This window comes from Lepus europaeus, chromosome 17 (genome assembly GCF_033115175.1).
Source record: "Lepus europaeus isolate LE1 chromosome 17, mLepTim1.pri, whole genome shotgun sequence".
Taxonomy (NCBI): Eukaryota; Metazoa; Chordata; class Mammalia; order Lagomorpha; family Leporidae; genus Lepus; species Lepus europaeus.
Genome location: NC_084843.1, coordinates 44,790,894 through 44,817,670, shown reverse-complemented (window position 1 = coordinate 44,817,670; position 26,777 = coordinate 44,790,894). Strand labels below are relative to the sequence as shown.

The following is a 26,777-nucleotide window of genomic DNA, read 5'->3' as shown; positions in this document are numbered from 1 at the left end:
CCTTAGAAAAGTAGCAGAAGATGGCCCAAGTAGTTGGTCCTTTGCCACCTACCTCAGAAACCTGAATGAAGTTCATGGCTCATGATTTTGGCCTGGCCCAGCCCAGATGTTCTGGGAAGTGAACCAGTAGATGAACACCATTGATCTACAAAGAAATCATGAAACTCATCAACAACAAAACAACAACCCAGTTAAGAAGTGCACAAAGGAAATGAACAGGCATCATTCAAAGACTGAAATGCAAATGGCCAAGAGACATGAAAAAATTCTCAGAATCACTAGCCATCAGGGAAATGCAAATAGAAACCATAATGAGGTTTCAACTCTCCCCTAGTAGAAAGGCTATTATCCTTAATCCAGTGTTAGTGGGAATGTAAACTAGTACAATCATAATGGAAAATAGCATGGACCTGAAAATAGATCTGCCATATGACCCGGCCATCCCACTACTGGGAATTTACCCAAATGAAATGAAATCGGTATATGAAAGAGTTACCTGTACCCCCATGTTTATAGTAGCTCAATTCACTGTAGTTAAGGTATGGAATCAACCCAGATATCCATTAACTGATGAATAGACGAAGAAAATGTGATATATACACATTGTGGAATACTACCCAGCTGTAAAAAGAATGAAATTCTGTCTTTTACAATAAAATGGATGCAACTGGAAACCATTATACTTAGTGAAATATGCCATTCTCAAAAGACAAATATTGTGTGTTTTCTCTGATATGTGGTGGTCAATATAGAATATAAAACATGAATAGGAATGAAATGGACATTTTGGCATAAGATTATCATTTTAGCCCTTATTTATATTGCTTTGAAACTGTGGTTTTCCTACTTCTTATTTATTGAATGTTAGGATTAGTGGTGAATTAAGGCTGTGAGTATAGAGTGGATTAAAATTATGTCTTTGCAGAAACTGATGAAGACAGGGGAAGGAGGAATAGGGAAGAGGGGAAACAAAGTGAGGAAAATGTGGTTGTCTTCTTGGAACTATACTTACAGAATGCATGAAATTTGTTCTCTTTATATCTAAAATTTTTAAAATTATAGTGATTGAGCTAGGAAAATATTTGAAGATATTAAGACATGGTATTAAATGATTTTTTAAATCAGTTACAAATGGGTGACACAAGTGCTTATGATTTATAAAAAGTTTGCTTGATAGCAGTATATGAAGACAAAGTTCTGATGGCTTCTTTACAAAGACCAATGTTACAAACATACAACAAATTTTGAAAATAATGTGTCATTGAAAATATATTTGAAGTAAGATAGATTCCTAATTTAGTATCTACCTTAACACAGTATGACAAGGATGTAGAGCACAAGGAACTCTCATGCTGCTGGGAATACGAACTAGCACAGTAACCTGGGAGACAATTTGGCAGCTTCTTACAAAACTAAACAGTTTTAAGTCTTAACAATACTACTTAGCAATCATACTCTTTGTTACTTAACCCAAAATTTCAAAACCCCTGCACACAGATGTTTGTTACATCTTTATTCATAATTATCCAAACACGAAAGCAAACTGAGGTATCCTTATTCATGGAAATAAACTGTAAAACAACCACACAGTGCAAAAATTCCCAGTTCTAAAAAGAAAAACCATCAAATGATGAACAGATACAAGGAACATTAGATGCTTCTTGCTAAGTGAAAGAAGTCTCTCTGAAAAGATCAGTGGTTGCCAGGAGATAGGTTGGACAAGGAATAGGTAGGCTGAATACAGAGGATGTTTATGCCTGTGGAAATACCCTGTATGATATTATAATGGTAGATGCATATCTTTTTATAATTTGCCCAAACTCATAGAATGTAAAATATCAATAGTGAAACATAAGGTAAGCTGTAGACTTGGGGTGATTATGACAGATCAAAGTAGATTCATCAGTTTTCAAAAATGTGCTCTTTGGAAAGATGTTCATAAAAGAGGAAGCTATGCATATAATGGAGGGAAGAGCTATATGGGAAATATCTTTATCTTCCTGTCAAGTTTTTTATGAACATCATGCTGCATTTTGAAAGTGGCTCTAAAATCAATCAATCATCTTCTTTAAACCTACAGACCTCCTCCAGTAAGTGAACTTGCAACCAGAGGCACCACGGTTGGTGTCATTGCTGCTGCTGCCATCAACCAGAGTATTGTATACTCCATTGTTTCAGGAAATGAGGAAGGTGAGGAAATTTTTTTTGTTTTGTTTTGTTTTTTTATTTGAAATTACCTAATCTGGGTTTTTTTAATTAAACTTTTATTTAATGAATATAAATTTCCAAAGTATAGCTTATGGGTTACAATGGCTTCCCCCTCCCAAAACTTCCCTCCCACCCACAACCCTCCCCTTTCCCGCTCCCTCTCCCCTTCCTATCACATCATGATTCATTTTCAATTCTCTTTATATATAAAAGATCAGTTTAGTATATATTAGGTAACGATTTCAACAGTTTGCCCTCATATAGCAACACAAAGTGAAAAAAAAATACTGTTGGAGTACTAGTTATAGCATTAAATAAGAGTGTACAGCTCATTAAAGACAGAGATCCTACATAATATTTTTTTAAATTAATTAATTTTCTATGCCATTTCCAATTTAACACCAGGTTGTTTTTTTTTTTTCATTTCCAATTATCTTTATATACAGAAGATCGATTCAGTATATAATTAGTAAAGATCTCATCAGTTTGTACCCACGCAGAAACACAAAGTGTAAAAATACTGTTTCAGTACTAGTTATAGCATCACTGCACATTAGACAACAAATTAAGGACAGATCCCACATGGGATGTAAGTACACAGTGACTTCTGTTGCTGACTTAACAATTTGACACTCTTGTTCATGGTGTCAGTAATCTCCCTAGGCTCTAGTCATGAGTTGCCAGGGCTATGGAAGCCTTTAGAGTTCGCTGACTTTGATCTTATTCTGATAGGGTCACAGTCAAAGTGGAAGTTCTCTCCTCCCTTCAGAGAAAGGTACCTCCTTCTTTGATGGCCCCGTTCTTTCCACTGGGATCTCACTAACAGAGATCTTTCATTTAGGTCTTCTTCTTTTTTTCTTTTCCATGGTATCTTGGCTTTCCATGCCTACAATACTCTCATGGGCTCTTCAGCCAGATCCGAATGCCTTAAGGGCTGATTCTGAGGCCAGAGTGTTGTTTAGGACATCTGCCATTCTATGAGTCTGCTGTGTATCCCACTTTAACCTGAGTTTTCACCTTAGATCAACAGACTTGGATTTGAATTCAATTTATTTTGAATTGTTATTTATCATTTTCCTAATAGAATTTTCAACATCTTAAAAATAATTGATAACTGTACTTCCTTTTACATTAGACATCACCACCTAACTGAAGCTATGATGTCCCAACCTGTTCTTAATCTCTCCCTCCATACATCTGTTTATTATAACCTCTTTCTCCCTGCAAGTGATGATTTTATTCAGCTTATTCAACAAATATTTACTGAACATTTATTATGTACTGAATACTGTTCTATCTACTAGAGACAGAGAAATGAACAAAATAGTTCACATGCTCATAGAATCGAAGAGTCCAATAAGAGGAGAAGGACATTAAAAATTATTAATCAGATAAATGTGTGAAATTTTAGATGGTGATCAATTCTACGGAAAAATTAAAGCAATGAACGGCTATGGAGAGTGAAATAGATGTGATATTATAATATTTACCAATATGGCATGCTTTCCACTCAAATACACACACACACACACACACATATATATAAAATGTACAAAATGATTAAAAATTTCAGCGCAAAATATTTTAAAGCAGTTACATAAAATCATGTTTAAAATTACTAACTTTAAACTATCTCTTTGTTCTCTAAAGAATTCTTAGTACAACAGTCTACAGCATAAGGGTATATTAAATTATAAAAAGCATACTAATCCAATGAATTCAGAGCATATTGAGAAAAATATTAAAAAGAATTCTATAAAACAGAGCTTCCAAAAGCCTTTAGTATGGTTTTCAATTCTGTTTCTGTGGTGATGGATATTTTATGTAATGCTCTCCAAACGTAATTTACCACAGAGGCACTGATAGCGTCTCAAAACAAAATGAAGCACAATAGAAATACTACAAATTCAAGGCACCCGTTAGGGAAATATGGATGGTAGTGGTTGCAAGAACTGAAATACAGTGTCAAAAGGCAAGAATCTTATCAGTTATACCAAACCCTTTTTACAAATAGGTGTTCTTGAAATCATGGTGTATTTTAATGAGAACTGTTTCCCTGTGAAGACAAATAACATGGTGCTGTGTTTTACCTTCTAGATAAGTTTGGGATTAATAACATCACAGGTGTTATCTATGTGAATGCCCCTCTGGATTATGAGACAAGGACCAGCTATGTACTTCGAGTTCAAGCTGATTCCCTGGAAGTGGTCCTTGCAAACCTCAGAGTTCCTTCAAAAAGTAAGTCAAATCACTTCAGAGCTTTAGCAGAATTTTATTGTGTTTCTGTTGATTTTCTCATGAAATCTAGGTCTACAGTAAAAATTCTCAGTGGAGAATATAGGGATATCGTTTGTACTCAGAGATGATTGCCTTTTCATTTTAACAGCTGATAGATAGCAGTGCAGGGAATGATTTCATACTCCTAAAATGCATGGTGATAACATACTGTTTCCAAACATTTGTATACAATATTGCTAAAGCACTGTAATTGTCTGTGTATGTCCTTATCCCCACTGTGAAACACTGCTTAAGCCTCTGAAATATGTGTAGTAAAGATTCATGAATATAAGACACTGCCTAAATTGTGCGGTGTTTTGTATTTTCTTAGAGCCGAGAATAAAGTATCTTAAAATTAATGGCTTACATTTATTGTAGTTCATATGCAGTATCATGTTTAATCAGTACACATTTCAAGTATCATCATTGCCTTTTGCTAAAACAAAAGAAAGGTTCAGTGATATTTTAAAAAATGACAGAAAATGAAGAGTCAGGGATTTAAGCCCACATCTTGAGACTAAAATTTTTTTCCAGCATTACGGTGTAATTTAGTTTACCCACACAGGGAAGCAGGTGTAAGCCAGTGTGTGAAGAGAGCTGACACAGATTCTAAGAGATTTAAGCAATAATGGGATGAGTGTTATTCTTTTTCATCTATTGAAGTAATACTCTTTGGCATTTGAGCACTGCACCCTTTTGTAATTGCAGCAACGCTTTGGAATCTACAAGATTCAAGAAATAAAGATTTAATTTAACACATAGTTGGATACATGCACAGATAGATTGTGAAGTGGGAGACAGTATCTGAGACATTATCTTTTACTATCCTTGAACATCTTAACATGCTAACAATCAGCTATTTTAGAAAAAGGAAGGGGTAAAACGGAGAGAGAATGAGAACAGTGGAGAGAGCCTAAGTGTGTGAAATAAAAGCCAACAAGATGAGAGCAAAAGGCAGATAATGCATTATAGAATTTTCTTTTATAAGTTCAGCAATTGATGACTATAAAAATAAATCACTCCTTTTCATTTATTGCAAACCTGACTCATCTAGTGTAGAAGGCTATTAAGTTGTTTGTAAAGATACAAGAACACCATTTGAAAAATCAAATTATACATAGGGTACATTTGAAACTAAAGGGATTAAATTGTTCACAGTGACCGGGCATGGCTCACATAATTAAATTGTTTCAAATGGCTGAACAGTTTGTTGAGTTTGCAAAATTTTTAAACTGTAGGGAGTTATATTTTTGAAGAACAGTAGGGAGAGAGTATGCTTCACATCGTTAACTGAATTGGTTAAATGAGAATTCAGAAATTTAGAGTTGCTTTAAATTACATAATGTAATTTACCTTAGTGTAAATACAAATAAATAAGAGTGATTAATGAAAGTCACAATTGTCATCTTTTATATGAACAAGATAGCAGTTGTTAGGAAGGAAATTTTGTTAAATATTCAGATTGTAGATCTTAGTATTTCTTAAGAAATACTTGTGATTTCTATGATCTACATCTGGAATCTAGAGATTCATTAAGTTCTTTTAAGTAATTATAATATAAATAGCTCACTATATTATAGTTTATTATTTTATATGTTTTTTTTATTTTAAAAGATTTATCTAGTCATTTATTTGAAAACCAGGATGAGAAGAGATGGAGAGGCAAAGAAATGTTCCATCTGCTGGTTCACTACTCAGATGGTCACAACAGCTGACCCTGGGTTAGGGGAAAGTCATGAACTAGGATTTCCATCCTTATCTCCCATATAAGTAGCAGGAACCCAGCATTTGCTGCCTTGTGGGCACATTAGCAGGAAATTGACTCAACCAAGCAATCCAATATGGGATGTTGGCAGACCAAGTAACAACTTAAGCTGCTGCATCACCATGACTGTCCTTAATCATCATTATCTATAGTTACTTCACTGTACAGTGATATACCAGGACTTCTTACTCCTATATACTTACAGCTTAGTACCTGTTCGTCAATATTTTCCCTTCCCTACCTCCTCTCTCTGCTTCTCAGACTCGGATGACCATCATTACACGCTTGACTTCGGTGCTATCAGTGCTTTTCAGTTCTTCAGATGAATGAGATCAAGTGGTGCTTGTCCTTCTGTGCTTGGCTTATTTTGCTTAAGGTAGTAACTTCCAGTTCAACACGTGTTGTTGCAAGTGGCAAGACTTAATCTTTTTTAAATGAATGGATAGAATTTAATTGTGTTTATATACCATAATTTCTTTATTCATTCATCATTTGATGAACCCTTGGGTTGTTTGTTGGCCAGTATGCTCTTGGAATTGGTTCTTCATCAGAATGATTTCATTTCTGTTGTTTACCTATCTGGTAGCAGGATTGTTGGATATGTGGTGCTTCTGTTTTTCACAGTGACTGTACTAATTTAAAAACCCACCAACAGAATGCAAGGGTTCCTTTTTCTCCTTATCTTCTCCACTACTGGTTGCCTTTTGTCTTTTGATAATCTGACTAAATGAGGTGATATCTTCCTGAGGTTTTCATTTATATTTTCCTGTTGCTGAGTGATTTAGAACATGTTTTTCCTGTAGCTGTTACTCATTTATATATCTTTCTTTTAGAAATTTCTGTTTAGATCTACTGTTCATTTTTAAGTTGAATTTTTGTTTTTTAGTTATTGAGCTTGAGTTCTAGTCTAGTTTATTAACCCTTTGTCCTATGTGTAGATTACAAGTATCTTGTCTCATTGTATAGATTGTTTTTTTCTAGATTATTTACTGTGTCAGAGTTCTTTAGTTTAATGAATCTCATCTGTTTTTTTTTTTTCCTGTGATTTTGGGATCGGCTTAAACCAAAAAAAGGAAAAGAAAAAAACACCTTGCTCATTTCAATGTACTGAAGCATTTTCTTTTATATTTTTGACTATTAGTTTCAAGGTTTCAGGTCTTATGTTTAGGTGTCTTATTAATTTTGAGCTAATATTTGTACATGGTGAGGGATAAGGATCTACTTTTGTTCTTCTTTGTGTTGTCTTTTACAATAATTTAAATGTAAATCTAGGACTAATAAAAGTTTATCTACTATACTCATGTGTACGTGTAAGTACCCCAGTGGATATGCAGAGGTTAGAGCAATTAACAGATTCATGAATTATCCTCTAAGAAATGCATGAAGTTAAATGTCAGTTTGTTTAATGCCTGATACTTTCAATATTGTTATTAACATTTTATGGCTGACCTTTGCCTCTTAATTTTGAAACAAAACTCATGTGTTTTAAACATGGGTTCTTTTATTAATAACTGTTAATGACCTATAATCAATTCTCAGTCCATTAGCAATGCAAATAATAAGTCCATAATTAAATTGAAGTTAATTAATTAGGTGTCTAAAGGTTCAAGCCTGCTTTAGATTTTAATCTACCATATATAAAACCAGTAGAGGTAATAAAAAGAAGAAGTTTAGTTCACTAAAGTATTTTATTCTGGTTTCTTTACTAAGAATTTACTAATGAAATAAGTTTTAAATAAATTTTTGAGATGAAAATTAATAATTTAAAAATTAGAGGTACTTCATATATTCCACACCAGGAATATTTAAAATGTTAATCTGGTAGAATTTATCATATAAAACTTGTAAAAATTACAAAAGATATAATAATGACTCTGCATGTATCAGCTACATAATCAGCATTATCATGTCATAGAAAATAGCCTTTTGCCTATATTCCTACTTCCCACTACATTATTGAAGTAGGCCAGAAACAAAACATTGTATCTGTAAATACTTTAATAGGTATTTTAGAAAGATAAGGACTCCTGATTCCAAGATCACTCCAACAAAAGTTCTTCAATACCAAACCTGTATCTAATAACTTATTATTAAACATTCTTTTACATCAGAATCCAAATGAGGTCCATACATTCATTCAGTTGATAAGTCTTTTACGTTTCCTCAGTTTGTAGGCTTCAAAACCATGATCCCTTTTAATTCACTTTGATATTTGATTGTTCAATAAACCAGATTTCTGAAACCTACATTTTGATGACTGTATTTCCAAAAGATCATTTCATATTTTTCTGTCTCCTTTATTTCCAGTAAATCAGTTATGATATCTGGAGTCTTGATCAGATCAAGGTTTGTTTATTTTTTAAGCAAATAAACTATAAGTGTTATTTTCTCTTTCCTTGAACATCAAATCTCTTTGATTCTCATACTGCAAGGATAGTTGTTACAGTCTTTTCCTAGATCCATTAATTCCTTCCTTTCATTTCTTATTCTGTTCATTAGCCAAAATATTAATATAAAGAGCAATTTCCTATCAAATATTTGGATACCCTGAAATCCAATTCCTATTGGAAAGGCAAGAAAAAAAATAATATTTGACTCTTTCGCTTTATTTACTGGTTATCAGAAAATGAGTTGACTCACATATATACTCCAAATGGACACGATACTTTTATCTCTACATAAGCTTAATACTTTTGGTCTCTTGTGCAATTTCTGTAATGTTCAACTATGTTATAAATTTAAAGAGAGAAAATATAAGGGCAAAAGGGTGTGGCTATGCTCCTCAAAATTTTATCTAGTAAAAGAGGTTTATAGGCTAGATGTGAGCAAGGGGCTATGGTTTTTTCCACTCTCACTTTAAAGTGTTTTGGTAAGCTTTTTGTTATTCAACTAAAATCCCTCAGATGAGCTATTTACAAAACAGGAAGATTTATGTTGGGTATATTGAGGAATCTACAGTCTAAGATCAGGCAGCCCTACTGGTATGGCTGACAAGGATAGTAGACAACAGAAAATGTATACAGAGAACACATGGCCAGTAAGGATGATATCAGACCCAGGGAACACACTGTGTCTCTGAGTTCCCTGTGCTTGTTCCTTTTAAAACCATCATGGTTACATCATGGGACCCTATACTGGCAGCCTAATCTTATACAGTCACTCCCCAGAGGCCCCAACCTTCAGATGTCATAATTGACTAAACCTCCATGATAATCCATCAACCATTAGCACTAATCCATTAGACTTGAATATAAGATTTTAGTGTGTAAATGTCTGCATGAATTTGGGGAGCCAAATTCTCTTTATTCTGCAACATAATGCCTGCTTTCACTTTGCAAAAGCTACTTGGCCTTCCTCTGTCTTTATTTCCTCTTTCTCTTTCCCCTTCCTTTTCTCTTTCCCTCCTTCCCTTCCTCCTTCTCTCCTATATGCATTCCTTCCTTCCTTCCTCCTTTTTCTGTTTTATTTATTTTTTCATTCATATTCATACTTGTACAGTGACAACATAAGGGCTACACTGTTGGTATGGATTTAGCTGGTGGTAGTAAACCACGTAATGTAGCACAAAATCATGAATAATTAAGAAAAGCGTGTTCAGTGAACATTGATCATATGGCTTGATCTTTGAGCTGTCTAATGAAGAGTGGAGTGAGTGAACAAGATTGGAAAGAGGATTTCCAGACTTGATAAATATTTTGATGAAAAAAAATAAGTATTTAATTGGACATTTTGAAATAAGAAAGAACTTAAAATTGCTGAGTTTTACAAGAAATTGGTTACTGTTTTTCAAAGGCATCAAAGTAACCAAAGTAGGTACATCTCTCAAAGTCTTTACTTTCAAGGAAAATTAAAGTGGATGGATATTTAGAAACGTTTGTGTGTGAACTTTTCCTTTGGGGATATAAGAGTTAAAAAGTTATATTTAAGTCCTTTTCCACGTATATCTTCCCAAAAGCAGTGTTGAAGGAATATATATATATATATATATATATATATATATATATATATACATGTGTGTATGTGTGTATAGATAGATATAGATATATCTTTCTGTTTCAAATTTAATGTTGGCAACCACAGTTTTAAAAAAAAATCATGTCCCCCTGTGTTTGCAAGGCACAGTAAATATGATGACTGGGAGGAAAAGAGAAGTATGACTACTTCTAGGTAACCCTGTAGAATTATGTGGATGTTACCCAGTGTTCAGATTTGGGTCACATTTGAAATGGGCCACTCAGTTCATACTCCAGGAATGAGCAAGAATGGAAAGAAATGAAAGAGTGAACTGCTGCAGTGGAGCTATATATCGATGGTGAAAGTAGCCCTGTTGACACTGATTGTTTTACACACAAGTCTGACCTGAAGTGCATTCAACAGTTCCACCACAACAGGATTAAAGCAGAGAGTTTTCTACATTATCTTACCTATCTTTCATCCTCTGTCTCTAAGGTCAGCTGATAGCCATAAATTTGTCACAAAATCAATGTTAGTGAATGAAGGATGGAATGAGTAATAGCATAAAAGAAATCTCTTACACCCTCTTTCGAAAAAAATAGGACTCCCAATACATATCTAAGTTACAGAGGAAAATGTACAATTATTAATAGTTATCACTATATTTAATTAATGTAATTATAATTAATAATGTAATGATTAATAACTGATTAATAGGCTCAAATATTTTTTATTAAACTTTTATTTAATAAATTTCCAAAGTACAGCTTATGGGTTGCAATGGCTTCCCCTCTCCCAGAACTTCCCTCCCACCTGCAACCCTCCCCTTTCCGCGACTACCTCTGGAGCCTGGTGGACTCAAATATTTTTTTTTCTTTTTTACTTGCCATTATGATAATGCTGTCTAGCAAATCAAACTTTTTTGATTAAGTCATAGAATTCGTTCAAGTATTACTCAACAGCAAGAAATGAGCAACCCAAATAAGTAGAATTAAAAAAGATAGTAGTAAAAAAATACTTTTATAATTATATTCCATGTATATATGTTAATCATATCATGTCCAGGTGGCTAGAAAACAGAATGAAGTACAAATAATTATAACGATCATAGCACAGCAGACAATTTGTTTTCAGTAGGCTGCAGTGGACAGCACAGAGAAATGCTCAGTAAAGGTCTCCCCACAGCAGGCTTTGACACAGTGTTTAAGGTGCCATGTGGGACTCCATGTCAAAGTGCTTAGGTTTGAGTCCCAGCTCTGCTTCCGATTTCAGCATCCTACTAATGTGCACCCTCAAGAAACAGCCAGCGTTAGCTCAAGCACTAGGTCACTGCCAGTCACGTGGGAGACCTAGATTGAGTTCCAGGCCCCTGGCTTCATCCTGGCTTAACCCTGGCTTTTGCAGGTATTTGGGGAAGGAACTAGCAGATGAAGAAGTGTTCTGTTTATCTCTCTTGTTCTCTCTCCCTTCTTTCCCTTTCAAATAAAATAAGAATAAACACTTATAAATAAGATTTCCCAATCCATGAGTGAATGTGGCAAATTAAATTCAGATTGTGAAGGATTTTGAGTAGCAGGCCAACAGAATGCACATGTGCAGCACACACACACAGCCCTCACACAACCCACCTGGTATCTAACTGTGCACCAGCTCTGCCCACCACCCAACACCAACACTGGATTTGTGTTTTCATTAGAGCAGCTTAGGTAACCACTGCTATCAGTGGAGCCAGCACCATGTTTTAATCTTGGACTGAACTTAGAAGGCAGTTCACAGTCCTTGATATTGTAAAGACTGAAAAGCTTTAGGTGATCTTTCACTCTAATAGACCAAGAAGTTAAGTGTTTATTTTGTATTCATCCTTCCCTACACAGCCTCTGGTCCTCCAGACCGCCCAGTTTGTATGTATTTTCTGATGGCCTCATTTTGACAGGTGTCCATGTTTTCTTTCTTGGTTCCCATGCTGACCACTTAGATTATTATTTGGTTGGGGCCAGCAGTGTGGTAAAGTGAGTTAAGCTGCTGCCTGCACTGCTGGCATCACTTATGGTGCTGGTTCCAGTCCTGGTTCTTCTGCTCCCAATCCAGCTCCCTGCCAGTGTGCCTGGGAAGGCAGCGGAGGATGGCTCTGGTACTTTGACCTCTACCACTTACACAGGAGGCCCAGATGGAGTTCCAGGCTCCTGGTGTCAGCCTGGCACAGCCCTGGCCCTTGTGGCCATTTGGGCGGTGAACTAGTAGATAGAAGATCTCTCTCTTTCCCTCCTTCTGTGTAACCTCCCTTTCAAGTAAAAAATAAGCAAATAAATTTTTTTTAAAAAAGAATTATTCATTGGCACATGATATTTTTACATGTTTATGGAGTACAGTATGAGGATCCAACGTATTTAATGTTTAATAAGAGTAATTAGCAGTTCCAACTCATCGAACATTTGTCATTTCTGTATTGGGAACCTTCAGATTCTTCTGTTTTAGTTATTGTGAAATCTGTTATAAATTATTGTAGACTATTTATCCTATGCTGTATAAACTTGAACCAATTCTTCCTCTTAAAATATTGTGTTTCCTGTTATCTAGCCTCTATCTCCTTGCCCCATCTACTGTGCTGTCTTCTTCCATAAGGTCATCTTATTTAGCTTCCACAAATGAGTGAGAACACGTGGTACCTATTTTTCTGGGCCTGGCTGTGGATGGGAATAGAGGACAGCATATTAAGTGAAATAAATCAGGTACACAAAGGACACTATTTTTTAAAATGTTTTTTATTTGGTACTTTTAATTTTTAATGTGTTTGATAGATGATGGGGAGAGAGGGGTAGAGGAAGAAAGATAGCAAAATCTTTAATCTACTCGCTCACTTCCCAAATGCCAGCAACAGCTAGGATTGGGTCACACTGAAGCCTAGAAACCAGAGCTCAATCCAGGTCTCCCACATGGGTGACAAGAACCTGGTTACCGGATGCATCATCAGTGCCTCTCAACATCTACAATAGCTAAAGCTGAAGTCAGGTATCAGAGCCAGCTCTGAATCTCAGGCAATCAGATACAGGATGAGGACATTTTAGATGTTAAGCTCAATAACCAAGAGCACTATTTTTGATCAAGTAATTGTTTCCATTTTACAAAAGAAAGCAAATATGAATGCACTGCTAGTTCTAATTTTCTTTTTTCCAAAATGTAAGCTCTCTTTGATTCCTGTCCACATATTATATCCCTGGGTTTTCAAAATAGAATGTTAATTCTTCCCAAATAAGTTTCAAGGAAGCTGTGTCCACAAGAACTTCTATAGAAAGTTTCATTTATATTTCTGCCATGAAGTTATCTCCTTCCTTTTATTTCTTATGTAGAACAGCACCAGTAACATGCAACTTTATTGCTTGGTTTGATTTATATAATTCCATAATTGAAGTGGCAATTTTTTGTTTGGTGGTAAAATTATAATTATTTTTAAGTGTAGAAGAAGAAAACCATAGCTTTCTATAAATATGTCACTGTGTTTTGATTCAATAACTAGACTTTCAATCAGGAATAAATGACAAGACAATTAAGATAAACCTTGCACTGATGATAAAAACAGCTCAAAGATATTGATTCCATTTTATGGTTTTGCTGTAGGGTAAAAGCATGTAATACATTTCATTTTCTCATCTTTTCTAGTTTCAAACAGAAGGTCTGTGACAGATAACACTAATGACTCTTTACTCATGATTTACTGACTTACAAAAGTATTCCTCATATAACTTTGGTAATAGTAGTAAGCATGTTACATGTTACTTTTTCAGTCCTGAAGCCACAGGTATTATTAATGTCATACTTGTGTTCTCAATATATGGGCACAGTTTTTATGGCACTATGAGTAAGTTATTGCTTTAAAACTTGAGGACATTATATTATTTTTGATCTTTAGTTGTTAAACATTCCAGTATCTTATGTACATACAGAGTTGAAACCGTTAAATTTAAAAAAAATTTTTTAAATATATATTTCAATTTATTTGAAATTGAAACAGAGACAGACTGAGAGAGAGAGATTGTTCATCCACTGATTCACTCACCAGATGCACTGGACATCATTGTTATATATTTTTCATATGAATTCTAAATTGCATGTTTGCAAAGACATTTGATAATTTAAAGCTATAATAGCATCTTAGATGCATAGGCAAATAGCAGAATCTTGTCTATTCCAAGAAAAAATGGTAAATATATCTATGGCAAGAGATATCAGAGCTGTGTCCTATTAATTCTGAAATGAGATATCATCTATTATATTTTATTACATTACATGAATTAATAAAAGCTTTGTGGATCCTTTGCTAATTGTTATTATATTTTTACTAATGCTAGTGTACTTCACCCAATTATGTAGAGTAAGAAAATTTATATAAGAGACATGAAGACCAGGACAATATTTAATACATAATTTAGCAGGAAAGATGTAAACTTATTTTTATGAATGATAACATAATTTGCATTAATAGGCACAGTAAATCATGTATAAGAACAAAATAAATCAGTACTTGTGGTTTTGTGTCCATGTTATAATCCACAGACATATGCATACAAATTTTCAAAGAGACTAACAGTTCTAAAAGATTTTAATTGAGAATCTACCTCCCTCTTTTAGATATTTATTTATTATTTGAAAGGCAGAGCATCAGAGAGAGAAACAGAGAGAGAGAGAGAGAGAGAGAATGACAGGGGGAGAGAGATCTTCCATCTGCTGATTCACTCCACAAATGACTATGATAGCCAAGTTCTGGGCCAGGTTGAAGCCAGGAGTCAGGAACTTTATTGAAGTCTCCCACCTGGGTGGCAGGGGCCCAAAGCATTTAGAACAATTAGACCATTATCTGCTGCCTTTTCAGGCACATTAACGGGAAGCTGGATTAGAAGCAGAGCAGGCAAGTCTCAAACCAGCACTCAGATTTGGGAAGCCTATATCATCTAGGATGGCTTAACTTGGGATACCACAATGTCAGCCCCTCCCTACCTCCTTTTATTCTTGAAACAACATCTAATCTGATTCTTTTTGCCTGTAATATGGCCTCTTTATTTTCACAACACAGGAACCATGAAAAATAGGCAAATTAACATAATATATTGACTAATCAATAGTTATAGTACAGAATTTTTTCTAGGGAGATATTTATCTACAAGACAAAACATTTGACTTCAAGGAGTTTATGTTCAAGTTGAAAAATTCTGATATTTAAATCTGAAAAAGTGGTAGCATGAAGAAAGTATGTATCTAATTGGTAGATGAGAATCAGAAACCTGTGACTTGAGACTAAAGACAATAAAGTGCTTTAGTAGACTAAGTAATTCCTGACGGAGATGGCCAATGGATACTTTGCTTGAAGCAATAACTAGTTTTGTTTAACTGGTGCCATTCTGTTTAGGCTAGGTGGAGTCAGGACAGAGAAATATGAAAGGAGAAAATTAGAAGAGAAAAATTGGGGGAGAGAATTCTCAAGGTGACTTTACAGGATTGTAAGTACCACAGTGGCAACAAAGAATTAATAAAGAAAAACAAATTGAAAGTAGATAAGTCAAAGAAAGATCATAAAGCACTATTTCTCAAAATATAATGTCTCAACTATCTGATGATAATCATGTAAAGTGCTTGTTAAAATAAGTGCATTTTTATACTCTTTTCCCATAACTATCAAATCAATATAACTAAAAATATAACCTGGAAATCTGAATACATGCTATGTTTACTGTGTGTTTTTCTTATCCTTTCTTTATAGCTATTTGAAATACTAGTATAAAAATAGCTGTTTATAGATTTTTATTTCTCTCTTATTTTAAGGCAGAAAGATAACATGAGAAAAGTTAGGTCTGCATATAGAAAAGCTTGTCGAGAGAATAAGTGCTAAAAGGAATAGTCTATTGGGAAACAAGTGTTGGACCAGTGAGGTAGGGACACTGTAGGAAATACGAAAAGAAAAATTCATAGGAGTTAATGACTGGTCAAGAAGTGAAAATAATAGATCGAGGATGATTTTACTTCCATTTCAGTCCTAGGGGACATGAACTGGATCTACAAATTTGTTGGCAAAAAGGAATTGAACTTCCATAGGACTTCAAAGACTGGAAATAGAGATTTTGAAAGATGGCATATCAACTGAGTACTTAAGTCAAGGGATTGCTATGCCAAATGACAGTAACCATACATGGTAAAAATGTAAAATAAAGTTTGTTTGGTAAAATCAGACAAAAAACATACCAAAGGAAAAAAAAATCCTATGAACTGATTAAGGAAAGAACTCAATTTGCTCATATCTGAACACAGCATAGAAAAAGACTCAAAGCTAGGGAAACAAAATGTCAGTATTCCATAGATTTAAATGGAAAATGGAAGTGAGAGTAGGGAAAAATCTGCTCACCATTCAACAGTGGGGAGTTTCTGGTCAAAGGAATGATCTCTTTTAGCAGAGAAGCCAATGATGCTGAGACGCTTCAAGCACGGAGAAGTGCTTGGAACATTGAGCTAACTCAGACCCTGGGACACATATGGCTCCCCAACCTTTCAGAAGAGGAAAAGGATTGAGCCTCGGGTGCCCATCTAACTTTGTGCCTCTGGTACTCACAAGACGGAAGAGAAAAAACTTGAGGGTAGCTCTTCCATCTAGTGATTGGGGAAAAAATCGTATCCATTCGAGTGTAGTTAGTGCAGTGATGACCTGGTAACCAAAGGAAGCAAGTGTTTCAAGAAAGGAAGAGAATGACAAAAGCGCTAAATGTTGGAGATACTCAAGAAAATTTATGACTAAAGAAAATTTGTTTAGGGTCAAGCATTTTGGTTCAGCAGTTGAGCTGCCACTTGGGCTGTCCACATCCCATATAGGAGTACCTGCTTCAAATCCCAGCTTCTCTGCTGCCATCCTGTACCCTGAAAGACAGAAGATGATGGTTCAAATATTTGTGTCTCTGCCATCCACTTGGAGGGCTGTACTGGGTTCTGGGGTTCTGTCTTTAGCCTAGCCCAACCTGGGTTGTTGCAGACATTTCGGAGTGAAGCAGTAAATAAAAATCAATCTCTCTCTCTCTCTCTCTCCTTCTACCCCTGTCTCCCCTTTTCTCCCCCACCATTTTTCCTTCCTTCCCCCATTGGTCTCTCCCCATCTCTCTGGCTTTCAAATAAAAGGAAAATAAATTTAAAAGAAAATATATTTGATGGCAATCGATTATGCCTCACAGAGACTAGTTAGTGACAAATAAATAAAAATGAGTTGTATGTAAAACAGGGAAAATAAGTAGGCAAAAGATTTCTTGGTTGTATCTACATGGTGAATCCAATTTAAAATTTAACTTTTTCTCAAATATTCTTCATATTTATTAATGTTTGTTTTATGAGTTGTACATTTCAATTTAATTTATACATTATATCAATTCAAAAGCAGAAACAATTTTATGATTCAGAGTAAAGAAACATAAATTTAGCTTGTCACTCTTTTTAATCATTACTCAGAGTACAAGTCTAGCACTCAATTCTTCCAAATCTATTACATTTTTGTCCCCAGGAACTTTAATAAACTTAATTAATCAATCTTGTTCATGTTTTTATTCCTCACGATATCTTGTACCTAATTAGTCCTCCATGTAACATCTTAAAAATAATTACAGACAACCAATTTAAAGGAAATCAATATTTTAAACTCTGACACTTTCTATTTTGAAAATGTATTGGCAGTTACTTATTTACAGCATATGCTTACTATCAAAATGCTTTGATAGAGATTGTTTATATTTCATTAAAATGCTCAAGTAGGTCAAATACTCTAGACATTCCAGTGGTACAAATTTATTTCTCAATGACCCTTATTAGATGAGATTCCATCAATTCTAAACTTTAATGGACATGCAGGAAAGAAAGAATTAAAAATACTGTACCCGTAAATATTTCACAATTAACTTTTTGTCTTCAAAATTATCAGAATCGAGCACCAGAGGTTCCCTTTAGGGGGATGGCTAAAAAATTTAATATTGCTTAAATTTTCTTACTTATTTGCATCTGAAAGGCAGAGAAATAGAGAAACAGAGACAGATACAGATAGAGTGAAAGATCTTACATTTGCTGGTCACTTCTCTGTTGCCTGCAACAACCAGAGCTGGGACAAGCCAATACTGAAATTCCATTTGGGTGTCCCACATTGGTTTCAGGGAGTTAAGTACTTGAGCCATCGTCCACTGCCTCTCACAATGTGCATTATCAGGAAGTTGGATTGGAAGTTGTATATACCTGGGACTTGAACCAGTCATTCTGATATGAGATAAGGACATCTCAACAGTGATTTAACCATTGTGCCCAACACCTAATTCAGTATAATTTTAATGCTTTAACTAAAAGCATTAAAAAGTCAAAAGTTAATGCTTTTGACATTGGAAACAGACAGGTATCACTTCCATATCCACCTCTTATTTTTAGTAGCTTATTTAAGCTTTAGAGGTTTCGATTTTCTGTTAGTTTAATTTAATTCAGTTTAAATTTTTTAAAGATTTATTTATTCATTTGAAAGTCTGAGTTACACAGAGAAGGAGAGGCAGAGAGAGAGCTCTTCCATCTGCTGGTTCACTCCCCAAATGGCCACAAGGGCTGGAGGGGCTCCGATCAAGAGCCAGGAGCTTCTTCCAGGTCTCTCACATGGGTGCTTGGGCCTAACGACTTGGACCATCTTCCACTGCTTTCTTAGGCCATAGCACAGAGCTGGATCAGAAGTGGAGCAGTCAGGACTTGAACCAGTGCCCATATGGGATGCTGGCACTGCAGGCAGTGGCTTTACCCGCTATGCCACAGTGATGGCCCCTCAGTTTAATTTCCTTTTGTAGTACAAATGGTGTTCAAAATGTAAATACCTAAATTTTTAGAAGTTCACAAAGTTATGCTCCTTCATACATTATTATTATTATTATTATTATTATTATTATTATTATTATTATTATTTTGCCGGAGTTAGACAGTGAGAGAGGGAAACAGAGAGAAAGGTCTTCCTTTTTCCGTCGGTTTACCCCACAAGTGGCCGCTACGGCCAGCTTGTTGCGGCCGGAGCACTGCACCGATTTAAAGCCAGGAGCCAGGTGATTCTTGCCAGTCTCCCATGTGGGTGCAGGGCCCAAGGACCTGGGCCATCCTCCACTGCACTCCCAGGCCACAGCAGAGAGCTGGACTGGAAGAGGAGCAACCGGGACAGAACCGGCACCCCGACCAGGACTAGAACCCTGGGTGCCAGCGCCACATGCGGAGGATTAGCCTAGTGAGCCACGGCACCTGCCAATATTTTTTTTAAAATATTTATTTATTTATTTGAAAGACAGAGTTGCAGATAGGCAGAGACAGAGAGAGATCTCCCATCTGCTGGTTCACTCCTGAGATGGCCGCAACGGCCAGAGCATTGCCGATCCAAAGCCAGAAGCCATGAGCTTCTTCTGGTCTCTCACATGGGTGCAGGGGTCCCAAGCACTTGGGTCATCTTCTACTGCTTCCCCAAGCCATAGCAGAGAGCTGGACTGGAAGAGGAACAGCTGGGGCTGTAACCTGCGCCAATATGGGATGGTGCCACTGCAGGCGGCAGCTTTACCCGCTATGCCACAGTGCCAGCCCCTCATACATTATTTATTTGTTTTTCAGATGTTCAGTAGAGGGGTTTCATGGTGGCACAGTGTATTAAGCCACTGCCTGCAATACTGGCTTTCCATGTGAGTGTTAGTTCAACTCCTGACTGCTCAGCTTCTGATCCAGCTCCCTGCTAATGTGCTTGGGAAAGCATTGAAAGATGACCCAAGTACTTGGGCCTCTGATAATCATGAGAGAGACCGGGATGGAATTCCAGGCCCCTGGCTTTGCCTGTCCCATCCCTAGTCATTGTGGCCAAATCAGCAAATGGAAGATCTACCTTCTTCTTTCCCTTAATCTGTCTATTACTCTTCCTTTCAAATAAATGAATAAATCTCTTGTTTAAAAAAGATTAATTAGAAAATTAAAGGTAATGCTTTGATTTAATGACATATTATAAACATTACAAATCTCTTTTTGATAGGTATGCATTTAGTACTTTCTTTCCAAGAGCTAAATTCATCATGTTAATTGTACTACCTACTTAATTGTAGTTAAGTTACTTTACCTGCTGTTCCTAAAATTTCTGCAAAAATATAATTATTTAATATGCTTATTCTAATTGAGTAGTAAATGAAGATACATGGTTAAGAAATAAATTATATTTTGCATAGTCACTTCTCTTTAGTCATTGCTTCATGGTTAAATCTTCACAAGTAAATCACATATCCCTGGGGAAATATCTTTTCCATATGAGCAAGTAAGCAAAATTTTATTGTAAAGTAGGGAGGGGGTGAAATCTGAAAACATATTTTTAAGAGGAAAAGTGACAGATAGAAACATACAGAGAATAGCTCCCATCTGCTTGTTCAGCCCTGAATGCCTGCAAAGCCTGGGATCAGGCCAGGCTACATTGAGTTGGGAACTCCAGGTCTGCCACATGGGTGGCAGGAGCCCTATAACTTGAGCCATCACTGATGGCTTCACCAGTCTGTATTAGCGGGAAGCTGGAGGCAGGGACCAGAGCTGGGACTGATACAGGATGTGAGCATCCAGATAGTGTCTCAGCTGGTTGACCGAATGTCTTCTCCCAGGAGCAAGTTTTTGAAGACAGAAAAGGGAGAAAGGTACATAAGCTACTAGTTTACCAAATGCACTGACAGACCTAAGGCAGTAGATAGTCTCAGCTAATTGGTGGAGGTCCTGGGCAAGTATCCTGTTCCTAGCACCAAATTACTAGTCTTAATTGAAAAGATACTTTGTTACAGAAATATGTGCATATGCATTAAGCATTTCAGCCCTTGTGCAGAATGTGGAGTTTCTGGTCGGGTTTTAGAAAGTGTTTTTGGAAGGGTACTTACCTCAGAGGGATGGACACAGCCCTCTCCCTTCTTTGTTTCCCAGCTCTAATTTTGTCTGTGATAAGAATTTGTTCATCTTGGAATCACCAACTTCTACATGACACTTAATCATCAAATAATCTCTTGTCAATGTATAATCTCTAATTGAGACAGCAAACTCCTCTATTCTACTACCTTGTTCAAGGTCAATCAAAAAGTACTCAAGTAAATGGGAATGAATTTTTTTTTTGTTTTTTAAAGGTTTATTTATTTATTTCAAAGTCAGAATTACAGAGAGGCAGAGGCACAGAGACAGAAAGGGGCGGGGTTCTTCCATCTGCTGGTTTATTCCCCAAATGACTGCAATGACAGCCAGAGTTGGCCCAATCTGAAGCCAGAAGCCAGGAGATTTCTCTTCTGGGTCTCCCACGTGGGTGCAAGGGCCCCAGGTCTTGGGCCATCTTCTACAGCCAGGACTAGAACCAGCACCCATAAGGGATGCCAGCATTCAGGCAGTGGCTTTACCTGCTGTGCTACAGCACCAACCCTGGGGATGAAATTTCTTAATTTGTATCTACTTCTTATTTCTTATTTCGTATCTACTACATACAGAAACAGAAAGGAAGGCAGAGAGAGAAGCAGAAACAGAGAAAGCGAGAGAAAATTCTCTTCTGCTAGTGAAGTCCCCCAAAAGTCTGCTATGGCTGGAACTGGGGCAGAACCAAAGTTGGAAGCTGAGAATGCAATTCAGGTCCCATGTTGGAAGCAAATCTCAGTTACCTGAGGCATCCCTACTGGCTCCCAAAATCTTTATTAGCAGGAAGCTGGAAGCAGGAGCCAGAGCGAGGTATCAGTCTCAGATACCCTGATGTGGGTTGTGGGCACCTTAACCACTACACTAAATGCCCATCCTATCATACTGTTTTCGGTTCACTTATTGAGGTGATGAGAGCGAATTTTTTTCCAATGTGGACATATAAAATGTGTAATTTTATAAGCTTCTAATTAATTCTCTTGCTATTTCCACACAGCTGCAATTACTTCCTCCAGTGAAGTCTCCAATCCCTCAAAAACATCAAGGAGCATTGGAATCAATGTCTTCCAAGTTCCTATTAATATTTTGCTCTGTTGGAATCACAAATATTCTTAATGGCATCTAGAATAGTGAATTTTTTCCAGAAGTTTTCAGTGTCCTCTGCCATGATATTTCACAGTAGTTACATATCATAGCATCTATAGTTTTAGAAAATATATTTATCAGGTAATAAAACTTGAAAGTCAGAATGATTCTTTGATCCATCATCTACAGAGTTGATATTGTGATATCAGGCATGAACTGATATTAATCTGCTTATATACACTACATATTCCTATCCAAGCTCTTGGGTGACCAGGTACAGTATAAATGAGCAGTAATGTTTTGAATGGAATACATATAGATTTTCTGAGCAACACGTCTTAACAGTGGGATTAAAATGTTCAGTAAACCTATTGTAAACAGTTGTGCTGTTATATTTGTTAGAAAAATGGTGTTAACTGATTGACCCATGGAGGACTGTCACCAAACTTGTAAAAAACATAGTATCTGTGAAGCCGCACAAAGTAAAGAGCAATAAAAGATAAACCTGTGCATTATAGAAAACTGTGTAAGCTTACATGCTTGTATTGTACCAGAATCTGGGGGGCAATTATTTGGCACAATTGTGAAGATTCCACTGGGATATCCACATCCCTTATGGGAATACCTAAGTTCATGTCCTGACTTAGCCCTGCTTCCAGCTTCCTGCTAATGAGCACTGCATGGAGCAGCAGGTGATGGCTCTAATACTTGAGCACCTGCCCCTCACATGGAATACTGGCTTGAGTATTCAGCCTGGCACAGCCCTTGGTGCTGTGACCATGTGGGGAGTAAACTCTTTGTTGTAAGATCTCTCTCTGTGTCTCTTTCTCTCTCACTTTCATTGCTTTTCAAATATAAATAAATTAATAAAAATTATAATAGGATGTTGGTTTTCCTAAATGTCATTTTGAAACAACCTTAAAATTTCGTAGTTTATAAATAGAGTGTTTTCCTGGAATTTTGTATATTGAAATAGTCTACTATTTGAAATAGGCCTATTCTTTTATTCAACAATCTTAATCATGACTACTCTTTGGTTGGTTATATTCTTGGAGTTGTAGAAAAATCTTCTTTGATGTCTAATGAATACTTTTCTTTTATTCCAGAACTTATATTTTTTGTTAAAGGGAAAGAGACCAGTGTATGAATATTTACTATGCCTGGCTCTTACACAGAACTATTGACCAGCTACTTAACCTCTTGGGATCTGTGTCTTTCTCTGAAAATCAAAAAAGACAATATATATTTCATGGGTTTGTTGAATGATTTAGAGAGATTTTGTAAATTAAGCAGTTAGTGCAGGGAATAATACACAGAAACGATCTTTTAAAAAATGTAATCTACTTTCCGTCCCTTCTATAAAATATGACAAACCATATTTCTCTTAACTTCTCCATGTACCCTTTTCTAATTTTTTAGACACTTTATAGTCTCAAGAAGTAATAACATAGTGTTACTTTCTGATTGTGCATGTCTATATCTATGTCTATGGTTAGACAATTCAAGACTGCCTATGTGAGAATATTAACTTTACTCAATGTATATTTTAAAGTACATATTAAACTGTATTTTGAAGACACTATCTTTTAATTTCTTGGTTTATGTATAATTTGCTTATTTGTTTTACCAAATTTATCAATCACTGTTTTAAAACAAAACAGCTTAAAAGCTTAAAATATGCTTTTATTTTATGTCACATAATTCAGAGATAATTTTCCCAGCTATCATTCTGAAATTTAGGACGAAATTATTCTTCTAAGGCTTGTAACATCAGCAGAAGGTTCTCATATCAAATATTGCATGCAGTCTGTTTTTCTCAAAGACTTTCAAACATGAGTTTTGTATACTTTTTGTAGTCTTGCCACATAAACAAAAGTATGGAAATTTAATGATGTGTAATAGCTGTATTATTTTCCAATAGCATTTTATTTTTATCACTCTATTTGCAGTAAAAAATAGATATTTTCCAGTATGTTATTTGATATGTTTCATGTAATCATGTGAACTTTTTTATAATGCAGTGCTAGAAAAGATTCTATCTCCGTGCTCTTGCTATCCTTTTTCTTTCTGATGATGATAATGATGATATTACTAATATTTTTCTCCTTCTCTGAGAGTAAGGAACTCAGAGACATTTATGAAATAGTAAAGCCATGTATTTAATGCTTTATGTACATTTTATCATTTTCTAGTTTGTTATGTATGATCACCATCATGTTATGAATAAACAACTCTAGTTTACAAAGAGTTAGTAACCTGTATAACTGAGTATACAAATGGCATTATTTTCATTTAACATTGTCTATTGCTCCAAAAGTTGTACTTCTTTTTTAGCTTATTTTTTATTAATATAAAGAGAAAAGATTTCATAGATACAATATTAGGAACATAATAATACTTCCTTCCCCCTTTTCTTCCTTTCTTTTGTTTTTCTTTTAATTTTTGTGATAATATACTTTCCATTTTCTTTATAATCATAGGCTTAACCCTCCACTAACTAAAGAATTCATCAGGTAGAAAGTAGAAAGACCACAGGAGTGCAGACAAGGGTTGTAATGTTTAGGGTGCAACTAGAGCACTTTTGTTGATCTTTATTGGCTTTTGTTAACCTTTTTTTGTTGAAAGAGCTGGTATTTGATAACTCAAAATGGTTTTAAATAGTGCCATTTGAATGGAAACAGACTGAGCTTAAGGTCATCCCCAATGCCATGCAAAGTTTCTAAATAGACCACTTGAATTTCACAGGAATATCACAATGCTGGCAGTACCAATGAAAAGAAGCAGTACTGCATCATTACTAATCTGATGGTTGATATTTACAGAGAAATTCAGTTCTTAAAATTTCCCCAAGTTGAAAATTTAATATGGAGACTACACCAGACTTTAATGTTTAGACTATTTTTTTTCTGATTGTGCTATCATCACCATGGTAGTAAAATTGACCATGTTGTATTTTCTTCATTGATAGATTTAGACAAGAATGAAGTATTATTTATTGGAGTAACCTGAATGTCAGCTTTGGTAGCCAGTAGTTACTCAGAGTTATTTCCTTAATTTAGTTATTAATCTTTGAGTGAAACACATACACAGAATGTATGTTTAAGATACAAGCAATTTAAATCATGCAAAGGGTAATTAAATCAACCTCAAAACTAAGTTAGAAAACTAGCAGAATGAACCTCAAAAGATTCAATCACTCTTGCTATGTAGCTACAGAAAATAAACAGTGCATATAAACAACTAAATATAATCAATATAAGGCAAAGCTAAGAAATAGGAACTGCTTTCTCATCCTAATAAACTCAATAATTTATATTCCGAATAGTTTGCCAGTATATCATATTCCATGTTTTTCATATAATTAATATAGTATCAAATACTTCCCCATACTTCTTCTTTTCATTCAAATTCTTCTATACTTTTTTATAAGAAAATTAAAATAAATGTCCTAGTAATGTCGGACTGAGTGCTTTCTCAGGGAATCCTTTTATTCTTGAACATTACTTTGTCTGTATACTCATTCATAAGACCTGTAACCCAGGAGCACAGAAGAAATTAACATTAGTATCAATGCCAAGTAGACTGTTGAATTGTGAAATGGTTTCAGTTTCAGTTTATCCTAATAATAGATTTTTAAATTTTTTTAATTATTTATTTAGTAAATATAAATTTAAAAAGTACAGTTTATGGATTACAATGGCTTCCCCCCATAATTTCCCTCCCACTCGCACCCCCTTATCTCCCACTCCCTCTCCCATTCAATTCACATCAAGATTCATTTTCAATTATATACAGATCGATTTAGTATATATTAAGTAAAGATTTCAACACCCACACAGAAACACAAAGTGTAAAAATATTGTTTCAGTACTAGTTATAGCATTACTTCACATTGGACAACACATTAAGGACAGATCCCACCTGAGACATAAGTACACAGTGACTCCTGTTGTTGACTTAACAATTTGACACTCTTGTTTATGGCGTCAGTAATCTCCCTAGACTCTAGTCATGAGTTGCCAAGGCTATGGAAGCCTTTAGGGTTCGTCGACTTCGATCTTATTCTGACAGTGTCAGTCAAAGTGCGAGTTCTCTCCTCCCTTCAGAGAAAGGTACCTCCTTCTTTGAGGGCCCCGTTCTTTCCACTGGGATCTCACTCGCAGCCTTCTTCTTCTTCTTCTTCTATTTTTTTTTTTTTCCAGAGTGTCTTGGCTTTCCATGCCTAAAAACTCTCATGGGCTCTTCAGCCAGATCCAAATGCCTTCAGGGATGATTCTGAGGCCAGAGTGCTATTTAGGACATCTGCCATTCTATGAGTCTGCTATGTATCCCACTTCCCATGTTGGATCGTCCTCTCTCTCTTTGATTCTATCAGTTAGTATTTGCAGACACTAGTCTTGTTTGTGTGATCCCTTTGACTCTTTTTTTTTTTTTTTTGACAGGCAGAGTGGACAGTGAGAGAGAGAGAGAGAGACAGAGAGAAAGGTCTTCCTTTTGCCGTTGGTTCACCCTTCAATGGCCGCCGCGGTAGCGTGCTGCGGCCGGCGCACAGCGC

The 26,777-nt window shown here is 35.6% G+C and overlaps 1 protein-coding gene across 15 annotated transcripts in view; it reads left to right on the top strand.

Annotated features, from left to right (window-relative positions):
- Positions 1-26,777, top strand: part of PCDH15 (protocadherin related 15) — a 725,080-nt gene that overhangs the window by 584,115 nt on the left and 114,188 nt on the right. For all 15 annotated transcript variants that reach the window (XM_062215103.1, XM_062215102.1, XM_062215101.1 and 12 more), the window contains 2 exons: positions 2,081-2,190; positions 4,306-4,446. In XM_062215103.1, the coding sequence (XP_062071087.1) occupies positions 2,081-2,190; positions 4,306-4,446 (251 nt within the window). The remainder of the gene's footprint in view (positions 1-2,080; positions 2,191-4,305; positions 4,447-26,777) is intronic.